The sequence below is a fragment of the Pteropus medius genome, unplaced genomic scaffold (assembly GCF_902729225.1).
Source record: "Pteropus medius unplaced genomic scaffold, Ma_sr-lr_union100, whole genome shotgun sequence".
NCBI classification, from domain to species: Eukaryota; Metazoa; Chordata; class Mammalia; order Chiroptera; family Pteropodidae; genus Pteropus; species Pteropus medius.
In genome coordinates this window covers 2,071,510-2,085,446 of record NW_024342470.1, presented here as the reverse complement: position 1 = coordinate 2,085,446, position 13,937 = coordinate 2,071,510, and the positions used below count along the sequence as shown (strand labels likewise).

General features: G+C 36.8%; 2 protein-coding genes across 4 annotated transcripts in view; both read right to left on the bottom strand.

Annotated features, from left to right (window-relative positions):
- The window catches only part of ZNF143 (zinc finger protein 143), a 39,801-nt gene extending 38,376 nt beyond the window's left edge, over positions 1-1,425 (bottom strand). Inside the window, exon 1 of one of the 2 annotated variants that reach the window (XM_039863550.1) lies at positions 1,317-1,425. The gene's annotated coding sequence lies outside the window, so the exon portion shown is untranslated. The remainder of the gene's footprint in view (positions 1-1,316) is intronic. The other variant, XM_039863551.1, reaches the window with a different exon arrangement.
- A 7,019-nt stretch (positions 1,426-8,444) lies between these two features.
- Positions 8,445-13,937, bottom strand: part of IPO7 (importin 7) — a 40,466-nt gene continuing 34,973 nt past the window's right edge. Inside the window, exons 23-25 of one of the 2 annotated variants that reach the window (XM_039863548.1) lie at positions 13,464-13,670; positions 11,541-11,657; positions 8,445-10,745 (exon numbers count right to left, since the gene is read on the bottom strand). In XM_039863548.1, coding sequence (XP_039719482.1) covers positions 10,648-10,745; positions 11,541-11,657; positions 13,464-13,670 — 422 coding nt within the window. In that variant the 3' untranslated portion in view covers positions 8,445-10,647. The remainder of the gene's footprint in view (positions 10,746-11,540; positions 11,658-13,463; positions 13,671-13,937) is intronic. The other variant, XM_039863549.1, reaches the window with a different exon arrangement.

Sequence of the window (13,937 nt, the reverse complement as noted above, 5' to 3'; positions counted from 1 at the left end):
ATGTGTAGATTACTGAATGATTGGAAAGCGGTGGGAAGTTAAGGGAATACAGGGAGTAATTTAACGGGGTAGTTTCTTTTTAGAGTGATGAACATGTTTTAAAATTGTGGTGATGGTTGCTCAACTCTGTGAATATACTAAACCAATTTAAATTACATACTTTTAATGGGTGAATTGTAAGGCATGTGAATTATACCGATAAGCTGTTATTTTAAAAATATATTTTTGTGTGTGTGTGAAATTTCCAAAATATGCCTGTTACAAATCTCATCAGCTTTTACGTGATCTCCTTATTTATCTTACTAAACATTTAACAATGAACTTATATTAAAATAACATTTAATATTGCAGATTTTTGTCAACTACAGCAAAATCCACGTATCTTCTAAGATTCAGGACAAAGGTGACAACACCGAACCTACAATTTTCACCACATCCCTCCTCCATCCCCCCCACCCCGTGGTTATACCAGCTGATTAGACACGTCCAAAGCAAAGACTGAACCTGATTTTAAACAAATAATGGGTTTAGCAATGGTATTCTTTCCCACTTTTTGCTTAATTTCGTTACTGCGGGAAAACGTAATGTTAAAAAAAGCATAAGAGAATGGAGTAAAAATTGGTTCACGTTCCCCAATGTTACAAAGCAACTGAAGGATTCGTTCGCTTTGGCCACAACTGAGAAAAAGAAAAAATAAAATTAATAACTTCTAATATTTGATGTTAAGCCTCAGTGGCCTAAAAATAAAAAATAAAAAAAAGTGAGGGGAACAAGTGATCTGTGCACGAACTGGGTGGGAGGAAATTCTAGGAGCAATCTGCAGGTGGGGTCCGAGCGGGCCCTCGGCCAGTCCTGCCGCCAGCGCCCCAGCTGAGGCCTAGTGCGGACCGTGGCCCGACGTCCCAGCCGGAGGAGATTCGCCTCGGCGGCGTCTGGGGACTTGCTCCGCGCGGAGGTCAAGCCGAGAAGCGCTACCCAGATCCAAAGGGCTCCACCCTTCCCTCCTTCACTCCCTCCCCTCGGCGGCCCCCTGAGGGGAACAGGCGGGGCACAGCGCGCAGAGACTAGGGGTGGGGGGTGGCGTCCTCAGTGAGAAACGCTCCGCCGCCCCAGAGTGGCGGCCGCGGGTTATTAATAAACTCCGCTTCTGCCCAGGCGCCGCTGCCGCGGCCGGCCGTAGAATCGGCAGGGCCTGCCGCGGAGGCTAAGCAGCTGGAGTCAGAGTCGGGGCCCGACTGGGCCCACGCCGCAGCGCTGAGGGCGGCGGCCGGGCGGAGAATAATGCACACTGGGTAAAAACACATTTATATACGAACCTCCGAGAAAATTTTCCAACAATTCCTTCGTCCGACCACCATGCACCAGGACAGGAAACAGCCGCCCGGCCCCCAGGCCCCGCAACCCGCATAGCGAGTCTGAAGCCCGCCCCCAGTCTCCATTGGGCTGTCACTACGTCATTCACTGGACGCCTTCTGCTTGCCATTGGCTCAAATTTAGGCGATGCGCGACGAGACCGCCTTATCCACGCCTTATTTTCGTTACGTCAGGCCTTAAAGCTAGCGCCTGAGTGGCTTGCGTGAAGTGCGGAATCAAAGTTCCTCTGTCTGACTGGTTGGCAGAACTGCTCATCCCAGACAGACACCGCCTGGCTGACAAGTGAATTATGCCGATTCTGGGGCCCCAGCGGGAGGCGCCATTTTGTAGCGAGGGAGGGAGGTTGGTCCTTGTGACTAGCTGGGAGGGAGAAGAGGTGACTGGCGCCATTTTCCCCAAAGGGGCTGGGATGTGGCCTTGGCTCTCCCGGTGGGCTTGTTGGAGCGCGTCCTGGATACTGGTTGGGCTTTGTCTAGCGATTATCGAGTGTCACCCTTTGGGAGGGAAGTGGTCGGGAGGGGTAGGTTAGGATGAGAAGCCTTACAGCTCCTTGGGGGCTCTCGATGCCAGCGGAGGCCTTTGAACTTGGGAGAAGGCTCTGCTTTCTCCAGAGCTGCTGTATGCCGGTCACTGGCTGCCAAGCCTCCCTGTGCTTCTGCGGTCGTCGGGGCATCACCGTTCGTTGGGAGGGGAGCCTCCTGCCTCTGCTAAAGTGTCGGCGGAGCTTGGCAACGGGGCGATGGTCTTGGACTCTGCTGGGAGATGCTGCGGATCCTTTTGCGCTTGCATGTTGTTTAGGTTCAAAACCTGAAGTAGTCTGTAATGGTGTCGCGACATACCTTGTGTGTCGCGAAGTAAAGGAAAGTCAGAAGCGGGGAAAAGCATTGACTTAGGCTCCCCAAACCTATTAAGAATGGATACAAATTAGTTGTGAAGTTTAGGTAACTTTCGTAGATCTTAAGCCAAACTTTTTCTATGCTACTGGGAATACTAGCCATTTCAGAAGTATTCAGTAAGTATTCATTCGCTTTGGTAACCAGGCTGAGTAAAGGTGAGATAAAATGTATAGATAGACTCAACGTTTGTTAGATCTGGCATTCCATATAGAATTGAGTTAACGAAGAATGAGGAGGTTGGCCCGTTGTTACAGGTTTGTGTTCTGCTTGCAAAAATTAGCGCTGGATAAGGTTAGGTTCCTTTTACATTTCAGGTGATTTTGGAATGACCAAGGGGTTAAATCAAAAGGAAGTTAAAGACAGCCTTCGTCTAAGTGAGGATAATTAAAATGTTTTGATTTACAATTGAGCCTGATTTGAGATTTTAACGATAACCTTTTTGATAGAGAGTAAGGGGCAGGCTGACCCTAACCAAATTACAGTTGCAGTTGGTGCTTAAATGCTATTCGAAGGAAAATAGGACTTTGAGTGTCCTTTGACTACATATTCTTTAGAAGTTATTTTTTACGCCCTTCTAAAAATAAAAAATGTGACACAAAATTGGATTAGGTTACTTGAAACTGAAAGAATTGGCTCACTTAAAATAGTCTTGTACCCAATGGAGATTCTCTTTGTCAGAGGGAAATAGAGTTCAGATGAAAAACAAGGTGTTTTAATTTATACTTTGTACCTTCCTGATGTTATATGTGTCTAGTAAATAGAAATGTTAATAAAAGAATCCTAATACTATTATGCAGTTTAGTCATTTATTACTAAGACCCATGCCTGTAGTCTACTACTTAAAACACTAATACAGAATCTCAAAAATAATTTTAAATTACTCTTTAATTGTAAGTTGCAGTTACAGGACATCTTCGTATCTCCAGAACTTAAAGAGTAGTTGTAAAAATTGACTGATGGTGGCGGATAGGACGCTGTAATTCAAATCTGATTCAGGGAGAAACCTTAATTCTGATTTTGTCACGTGTAATAGAACTTTGTGTTAACAGTATTTACCAGTGACTATAGAAGAGTTCAAATGTACAAAGTATTCAGGGCCATCCATTATCTTCAGATTTTTCCCGAAATCACCTCCTGTTCCTTATCTCTTATTATATTTTAATGACTTGAAAACATTTAATTTCCAACCAGTGCTAGTCTAGGCTTTTAAAGCTGGGCCATTTTGCCCAGTTTTCCAAATAGTTTATTTCTATCCCTCTTTAAAAAATGTTTTTTTAAACATTTCTTTCAGTAACTCAAAACTTTCTGGAGAATTGATTTTGGCATATTTGTACAGTGATGTAGCCATGAAAGTGTAGAAAAAAAGATGATGAGAATGACATTAAACTCTTAAAAGTATCTCAGAGAGGGTGTTAATAGGTAACAGATTTATTTATTTCTGTAATGAATTGAAATTATGAATTTGTAAATTTTTTAAACTAAAGAATTCAAAACCAAACTAGTAGCTTGCTCTCTCCATTGGGAGCTGTGACTGTAGATGTGTCACTTATCTCAGAACCTGTTGTCTCATCTGTAAGGTAAAAACCACTTACGGTATGGTATGATTGGAAGGATATATGAGAATGTAGGTAAACATGTAGCACAGTTCCTATCAGATGCATTCAAGTGCTTAATGTTAGCCTATTCGTTCTCCAGTTCTCACTTTAATAGTCTACAGCAGGGCCCAACCCCTGGGCCACAGACCAGTACCCGTCTGTGGTCTATTAGGAAGCAGGCTGCACAACGAGAGACGAGCGAGGAAAGCATCTGTGCTTGAGGCTGCCCCCCATCACTATTGCTGCCTCAGCTCCACCTCAGATCGTCAAGCATTAGATTTTCATAGCACCAGTCGCTGGGGACCACTGGTCTACAGCAGTGGTTCTTGAGAACTTTGATAGATCCTTTGCGATTTTGGATGAAAGCTGTGAAAAACTGCTGTAGTTTCATAGAGGCTCATGGACCTAGAGTTGAGTCCTTGGTCTGTAGACTAAGCTCATTTAGTTAATCTCACTCAACTTCCACACTAAAAGGATTAATCAGGGCTTAATTAGAATCCGTTTTGGAAGTGTGTGATTAGGCTACTTAAAATGTTCCTTTTGATCTCATATAAATGGTTCTCAGTATATAGCTGACAAAAGCATAGCTGTAATACAACTAGTAATGTTTTATTAGTAGGTAATCTCATAATTCCCTTTATTGCAAGCTGATGTAATTCCAGTATGAATGCAATTTTTCCATTTTACCAAGCCTACCCTTGGATCACTTGTTAATCCCATTCATTATATCTTTGAAAAATCATCTAAGTGAGTGAGCTCCAAAGTTTACCAACTATGGGTAATGTGTATTGAGTTTTAGTGGCAAACTAAAAGGAAAATGTTAAAAATCTTTTAAAGCCCCTGAAGATTCCAGGTGTCCCTTTAAAGCTTCATACCTCCACAAGATTCTAATCATTTTGGCTTCTAATTACATTTGCTTAAATCTAAAGTAGAACACTCCAGACAAAAGGAAAACCAAGTTTCATTAATATACATAGTAAGTCTGGTGTTTTCAGCAGTAGAGTTAAATAGTGGATAGTCCATGAATGAAACCAGTTTTTAACATTTTCTGGGAAAACATACTCGAGACGAAATGAGAATTTTTTTAAAAGACGAAGCTCATGTTTTCAAGTAAGCGATAACATTTTATAGAAAAACACTTAAGTGCTGTAATTTTGGGGGAAGTTTGGCTTAGTCTTAAATTTCTAATACTATGTATTACATTGAAATTTATAAAGAGATTAAACATTTACAGAAAAAGTTTTAAGGATTATTCCCCTGCCCCAACTTTGGCACCAGCTTGGGTGCCAAAAGTAGTGGCATTTTTTAAAAAATAGCAAGACGAAATTTGGGAATATGATCCTAAAGACTTTTCCCCCTAATATGGTGATATCTCATGTTACACTTTAGGGAACTTTAACCAAATTTGAGGCTCACTTTTAAATGAAAATTATCGATATTCATATACCATAAAACCATTTTAAAATGTATACTTCAGTAGTTTTAAGTATATCCACAAGGCTATGCAACTATGACCAATATCTAAGTCAAAACATTTCATCTTCCCCAGAAGAAACCCTGCACCATTATAAGGCAGTTGCTCTTCATTTCCTCCTCCCTGCCCCGGCAACCTCTCATCTCCTGTTTCTATATATTTGCCAATTCTAGACATTTCTATAAATGGAATCTTCTGACTTCACTGTTTTCAAGTTCACCCTCGCTGTAGCACATAACTACTTTTTCTTGCCAAATATAGTTTTATGGATGTACCACAGTATTGTTCATACATTCTTCAACTGACAACTACTTGGGTTGTTTCCACCTTTTGGCTATGCTAGTATGAACAACCATGTACAAATTGTGTGGACATGCATTTCATTTCTCTTGAATATATACATCCAGGAGTGGAATTGCTGGGTGGTACTATTTTCAACCTTTGAAGAATTGCCAAACTTTTCTCCAACAGATTAGCATTTTATGTTATCAGCAATGTTTCTAATTTCTCCGTATTGTCACCAATACTTGTAATTGTCCTCCTTGATCATGCTAATAGGTGAAATTATTCATTTTTATTGATTTGCATTTCCCTAATGACTAGTGATGCTGAGCATCTTTTTCAATGATATTGGCCATTTATCTTGGAGAAGTGTCTACTTGGATTCTTTCCTATTTTTGTTGCAAGCTGTAAACGTTCCTATATACTCAGGATTTGCAAATATTTTCTCTGGATTTTCTTCACTTTCTGAAAAGTGTCATTTGACGCATGAAAACTTAAATTTTGATGAAGTCCAAGTCATCTATTTTTTGTTGTTGCTTTTGCGTTATATCCAAGAAACCGTTGTTGCCTAATTCATAGTCACAAAGACTTACGCCTACATTTTTTAAGACTTTTGTAGTTTAAGATCTTATATATAAATCTTTGAACCATTTTGAGTTAATTTTTGTGGGTGGTGTGAGGTAAGGGTCCAACTTCATGCTTTTGTATGTAGATACCTAGCTGTCTTAGAACCATTTGTTGAGAAGATTCTTTCATACATTTAATGGTCTTGGCACCCTTGTCGAAAATCAGCTGACCACAGATTTAATGGTTTATTTTGGACTCAATTTTATTCCACTGGTCAGTGTCTATCCTTACACTAGTACCACTGTCGTGATTACTAAATCATGTTCAGATTCAAGATTGTTTTGGCTATTCTGAATCCCTTGTATTTCCAAACAAATTTTAAGATGTTTTGTCAATTCCTGCAAAAAGGTAGCTGGGATATTTTAGTAATTAAAGAATTTATAGATCAATCTGGGGAGTACTGGCATACTCATGGTATTATCTTCCTATTCATGAACATGGGCTGTCCATTTATTTAGGTCTTCTTTCAACAGATTAGTTTTCACTTTTTTCCTAAGTATTTTTGACGCTATTGTACATGGAATTTTCTTAATTCCACTTTGGTTTCATTGCCATATAGAAATATAACTGATTTTGTATATTGATCTGTGCCTGCAACCTTGAAAACATTAGCTCTTTTTGTGTGGACACCTTAGAGGTTTCTGTAAGATGATGTAATCTGCCAATATAGTTTCAATCTGGATGTCTTTATTTCCTCTTCTTGCCTAATTGCTCTGGGTAGAACCTCATGTACCATGAATAGAAGTGTCAAAGGGTAATGCTTGTCTGGCTCTTGATCTTAGGGTGGGTAAAGTTTTCAAGTCTTTCATCATTAAGTCCAATAGTTTTAAGGTTTTTGGTAGATACCTTTTTTCAGGTTGAAGAAGTTCCCCTGTATTTCTAGTTTGCGTTTATTAAGTTTTGAAAGGAACATTAAAAGCCTGATAGGAGGAATTTAAACATAGGACTTAAAGACATTAACTCACAAATTTCAATCTATACACACGAAAGCAGATAAAGGAATTATCTATCACCTGTGCTTACAACCTGAAAGGGGAATTACCTCACACAATGTTACTTTTATAGATACTGAGAACTGGTGAATGCCAGATGGGTGAGGGGTTGGGGAGCTGGGTAGAAAAGATGAAGGGATTGAGTACAAATTGGTAGTTACAATATAGTCCCCTACTGCATAGAGAATAGGCAATAATAACTATGTATAGTGCCAGGTGGGTAATCGGGCGGATCACTTCATAAACTATATGTCTCAACACTATGCTATACCACCTGAAACTAATATAATAGTATTGAATGTCAACTCTAAGTGAAAAATAAAAATTAAAAAACAAAATATATTCCTCCCATAGTGACAGAATCCTGGATTTCTAGGTGAGAACCTAGTTTTCTCTATATAAGGAACACAAGCACCAAAGTGTTTAATGCTACTGCAATAGTAGCCGACTTCATCAAGGGTAAAACCTAAAATTGAGGCAGACACTGACAAATAGTCACAGAAAATCTTCACCGAAACTTAAATAATATAGAACAGAGCTGATATTTTAATAACTGGTATGTTTTAATGTAACTTTAGGTCATTTAACAAATGCTTTTTAATGCCTTCTATGCTTAAGGAATTATTGTGCTTGATCTTCCCAAAGACCTGGTTTAGTCATTAATACAATTCTTAATGACTTTTGCTTCATGCTTGCTTCAGGGGCTACATCTGGGGCTGAAGAAAAGCATATATAGCCAAAGGGCTGTGGTTGGCCAACCCTGCTCTACACTTTGGTTTCTTCCAGAAGTGAACATAACAGTTATATCTCGATAAAGTGTGTACGTTTAGCAACCACCATTTTATAACCTGCAGAGAAACGGATGAACTTTTAAATAGATGGAATACTTCAATTTACAAAAAAGTGAAGAATTTACAACATCAGCCACTAAAAGAAACATACTGAAACCCAAAATCAGAATTAACTTCTATAAATTAAAAATTAAGTTATAGGTTAGTGAAATTATGGGAAATACTGTTAAAATCTATATGCAATTATGTTTATAAATATTCACAAAGTTATCAACAGTCCTACAACCTTATCTAGAAACAGATATATCAAGACTCATAATCTGTAAGAAACTAATTTGATGTTAAATTTAAGGAAATACTAAAAATAATTGAGGTATATATTTGATGCATGAGAAACTACCATTTGAACATTATTTAATATTAAATATAGTTTAATTTTAAGGTCTTTAATTTGTTAAAAATCCATAAATGGAAATTAGTTTGGATTGTATGACAGAGGAAACAATAAAACTTGTTCTCAAAGACATACCAATACATTTTCTTGAAACAAAACCTCAGCAAATGAGAATTTTCATACTGTGCACGGGAATAACTGAAACCTTTATTAGATATGGTTTTCCAATAACAATGTGAAAACTGGAATTATCAATTCAAAGAGCAGTGAAGTCTGAAATTTAAAAAAGTAGACTAAGTATTAGGTAAAGGGGATAAAAGGTAAAGGAAGACAAAAATGTTTAATACTATTCAATATCTCCCCTCTGTACACAATGTTGCATATATACAACTACTCCATTTTAATTTTATTGATTTTATATAATAGTGAAATCCCCTTAAGCAACCTAGGGTATACAGATGGTGTCCAACTTGGGGGGAAAAAGTAGAAACATACTTGATTAACAGTTTTCACCTACACATTTTAGACAGACAATTCTTTTTTTTTTTTGCCAAGATTTTCATAGTAAATTCATAAATATAGGAAATATTTTCACTCCTTCAGTGTTAAAATAGAAAACCAAACAGTGCCAACAATAGTGGCTTAATTATTGGCATACAAGAAATACACAACACCAATGGGTTTTCTTCATTATGCATTTTAAATATCAATATGTGCATGTTTTATTTTTACAGTTATAAATTTTCTAGTCTGTTATAGATAACAGGATTTAATATTTTTGAATCCATTGAGATGTTGCTTTCAATTTGAAATATTGTGTGTATACATGTATATAAAAAAATAACTCAATGTATGACTCATCTGACAGATGTTTAAGATCAATAAAGGCTTAGTTTTGAACATGCAGTTTGGAGAGAGGGAAGTAAGCCAACCTCTCTACATTGTCTTGTTGCTGGCTTGTTTTTGCAGTGGTATCAATAGTGGTTTTTGGAGGGAACCATGTGCCTTCAGCCTATCTATTTAAGATCAGATACCACAATCAAGAGGGGTAAGGGAGACAGGGAAATGGGGGTAGGCAGGTGTTAAATGTCAAATTTTAAAAGTGTACATTCTGTACACTTTCTAGGTACAAGATAAAAACAGACCAGTGAGGAAAAAAATTTATAATTAGGAAAACACTGCAATCAAATCAAGACATAATAGCCGAATTAAGTTCTTTTAATAGATTGCATATATAGATGTTTAGCCATACTCTTTGATCAACTCTTTAAGAGTAGAACTTTATATCCAATTTACATGCTTCAAATATCACCTTTCTTGCTACGGTAAGGTCTTGTATCCAAATATCCACTTGTACACTGAGAGCTTTAAGAAAAAACAGGACACAGAGGGAGTTGCCATTTTTTAGCAGCAATGAAATACCACTAACCCCTTTTAACATACCGAATTCAAGTCACTATCAGAGGTGAGCGCACCACAAAGTCACCAGGTACAAAATTGCTAGTTCATTTTTAAATTAATAACTTGAAATTACCCCTGCCCCCCACCCCAATACATCCCTTCTTTTTATAAACAGCAACCATTTTGCTATTTTATACATAGGCTAGCAGGCTTGTTTCAATATGAAAGTGCTAATTCATTTACAGATTTCTTTTAATCAGTTATGTAGTGCTATAATAAATGTCCAATAATCTACATAGAAACAATCTTTGATGAAGGAAATGATGAAGACTGAATAAGGTTATCGATTACCTTATCTTATGTACATATGAAGAATAGATACCCAATGGTGAGGAAGAGACAGAAATCAGACAAATACTCATAGGTGTAAAAATTACATCTACCTTTGAGCTTATACTGTAAATGAGACATTTTAAATAGTCCTGTAGCCCATGCCTATTTTTCCTCAGAAAAAGAAAAGCTGCCTTCATGACATCCCCTCTTGTTTCATATTTCCACAGTGTCACTTGAACTTTCAGTCAGAATCTTACTTTCTTCAAAAAATAAAGAAAATACCCCCCGCAAGTTTCCTCCCTCCCCCAAAATCCCTCTGGTTTCTTTTTCAGTGCCAAGTTGCATGATCAGGTCCCACCTCCTGGGTTTTTTTGTCCATCTATTGATCAATTAGTTTAGAGTATATAACATGAACCAGTTCTGGAACCACTACTAGGAGGAACACAAGCTCTTCACTACACTCACAAAGCAGGAAAAAAAGTGATAACTCAATTCATCCCTGGCGCCGGGCCTCCAAAATTGAAAGAGCTTGGCACAACTGGAGCACTGAATTTGTATCCTCCATGCTTCTCAATCATTTTGGATTCTAGAAAACAAATAAGTGATAGTTTAATAGAGCATTTTAACATTCTACTACTTTGGAGAACAGAAGAAATTAATAAACATTAACAATAGCTTCACTAATATTAGTTTCAAAGTTCTCTCTCCTGTTGTATTCTGTAGACTTCTTAGCCAACTTTTCATTTCCTATTTTTAAAAAAAATCTTCGAATACCACATTTTGAGTTAAATAGGATCCAATTTCCAAAAGGAATAACAGCTAGTGAATCTAATGCAAGCAAATCCAAATATAAAAAAAACACTTTAGAAAGCTAGGCTTTTTTTTATAAGGAGGACCCTTCTTTGAATATAAAAACCAGTTTGACTAATAATAATAAGACATAGAAAATTATTAGGCTAAGCTGTATCTAAAATGTTCTCTTTTGAAATGCATATTGACTGCAAATGTTTAAAGATGAAAAGATAATGTCTGTGATTTTTCTTTAATACACTTTTAAGAAAGAGCAGTTCTCATAAAAGTGTTTTACACTTTTAATAGTATTTTCAACTATCAAGCCATCACCATGAGCTTGAGCAACCTTCTTAAAGCTTCTGCATATTGAAAATAGTCTTCAGCTACACTTAGGATCAGTAAACTATAGTCAAACACATTAATTTCTTCATTTCTATTCCTTCAGGTTAGAGTGAACTCCTATCAACTGCAACAACTGTAACTTTTACAACTGTAACTTTTACATAATTTAAAATAATTTAATATAAAATTTTAAAGAGGTATCAAATCATTAATCGCATTAAACAGGGGTTGTGATCAATTAACATACCATGCGCTGCTCTTCTTTGATCGGCCAGAGTTGCTATATCCTGTAACTGTTTCCTTTGTTCTTCATTAAGACCATGAGTCAGAGCCTGATACCACACAGGATTACGATTTTGTATAGCTATCAAAAAAGGAAAGAAACAAGGGTGAAAAGGGCAACAATAAGAGCGGCCTGATAATTCCTTTCTATTCTATGCCCTGTACTCTACTCTCCAATACTAAAATTCTGACCTATTTTATATTCTCCCAATAATAATTTAAGTTATTTGTGAAACAAATGATGCAAGGGTAGGGGTGTGTGTCAATTCTGGGTTAGCTTTATGCCTCAAAAACACATAATCATTCTCATAATTCTTATCTCTTGTAAATAAGGATTCAAAGCCTAAACCATTCTTATATAATAAGTAACAAACTAAGGAAAGTTTAGAAATAGAATTAACCCAACCCCCTAAAAAGTTTCAGAGTTAAAGCAACTTGATAATAACCAAGGCTACTTTGGTTAATTTTCTCAACTTTTGAAATTAAAAAACAAAAATCAGAAGCATTAAATAGACGCAAGAAAGAGATGAATGGTACAAAATAAATGCCTCATTTCTTTCTGCATTGTCTATTCAAAAACTGTTCTTAAATACATCTATTGTTCTTCCATAGAAAGATAGCTGTGCAGTAACTGAGTTAAAATGAAAATGCTCATACATTATTACAGCCTAAAAAATGGTCAAACTAAATCTATGAAAAAGGGAGGACAAATTTTCCCAGCATGTCACAAGAGCACGTGTTAAAAACCTTACAATGTTCCACAAAAACATGCATAAAATAAATTGATGTATAATGGTAGCAAGTCTGACCATGTATTTCTTTCTTTCAATTAAATAGCTATACAAAGGGATGTGTGTGCGGTGAGAGGGAGAGACGGAGGGAGAGGTGTTCTCTATAAAGAATTTTTTTTAATGGGATAATTTCAAAAATGAAAACTGATTTCCTCATGTACTAGGTTTACCCAGGTATTTGTGGGAAGTAAATCTGACATTCAGCTGCATGATTTAATATCTCTATTTTATTGCATTTACTGTGCATAGACCCTCTATTATAATCCCTTAATCCTTTAAGGATTAACACATATTTAAGTCTACAAAATACAAAGCCATGGACAAAAGCAAGTCAGCAGTTCTTGGCACCTTCATCAATTCTTGCTGCCTGCCATCTAGCTCAGAAACCATTTCTTTGTGTTTCTGCAACCTTGCATCAAAAGTGCTTTGTCACAGGTTTGGAAAACTAATCAGAGAATTTATTCTACATCAAAGTTCATAATGCATATGCATAGGAATAAATAGCGCATCAAAGTTCATAATGCATAATGCATAGGAATAAATAGCACAACAGTTAACTCTAGGGGAAAAGAGTTTCAAATATGTTTTGTTGAAATCCAAATAAACAATGGTAAAAAAAAAAAAACCCCAAACTGACACCTAGTATTCGGTAACCACATACACTGACACAGGAAAAAAGGACTCTAAGGCCATTATAAATAGTTAAATCCTTAACAGGTGTGGATTTGGCTGGGAAGAAAAGATACACAAACACATAAACACACACAAAGAGAAGAGTGGATACTTCTGGGGAAAGTTGGGAGGATAGAAATCAGAGGTGGGAAAGAATCATCCTTATATAAACTTTATGAACTATACTATCTTCCTAAAATGTGCATGTTTCAAAATTATATAAATAAAAGTAAAATAACAGGATGGAGAAAATACTCTCAAACTATGGCAACAGTAGAAATAACTTTACTTTGCCTAATAATCTTTAATCATATTCTAGTTTGGGTTTAATATACTCAAAATTGCTTTAAGGAACATAAGAACAGACTGCTTCAGGGAAACGATCACAAAGAGGTATCTGAATTACATATAACAAATTGACTTACTCTGAAATATAGCTTTAAATATCTGATATTCATCAACAGGGTTATCTTCATCATCGATGATTGTGGAATAGCCTTCCAGAGCAGTCTCCTCTGCATCATCTTCTTCCCAATCTTCATCATCTCCATCTTCACCTGCTTGCTTAGCCAGAATCTCCAAATATTCTTGACCATCTTCATCAATGTCATCTTCATCACTCCCCAGTTCCTCTGGCAAGTCATAAAATAGGTGCTTTTGTTAGTACTGAAATGTTCTGCCACTCAACAAGCTGACAGTGATAACTGTCAGTAAATTACAAATGAATAAATTCAAGGAAGAGTTCCAGGAATTGGTGTTTAAGTACATATTCAGCAATAAACAGAAAAAAAATTCTCATTGAAATCCAAGAAACCCAAACACAATTCTTAATATTAGAGGTTTAAAAAGGATTGCATAATATGAGATTCAGCACTTGGTGTGCTCTTGGCCTTATGTTA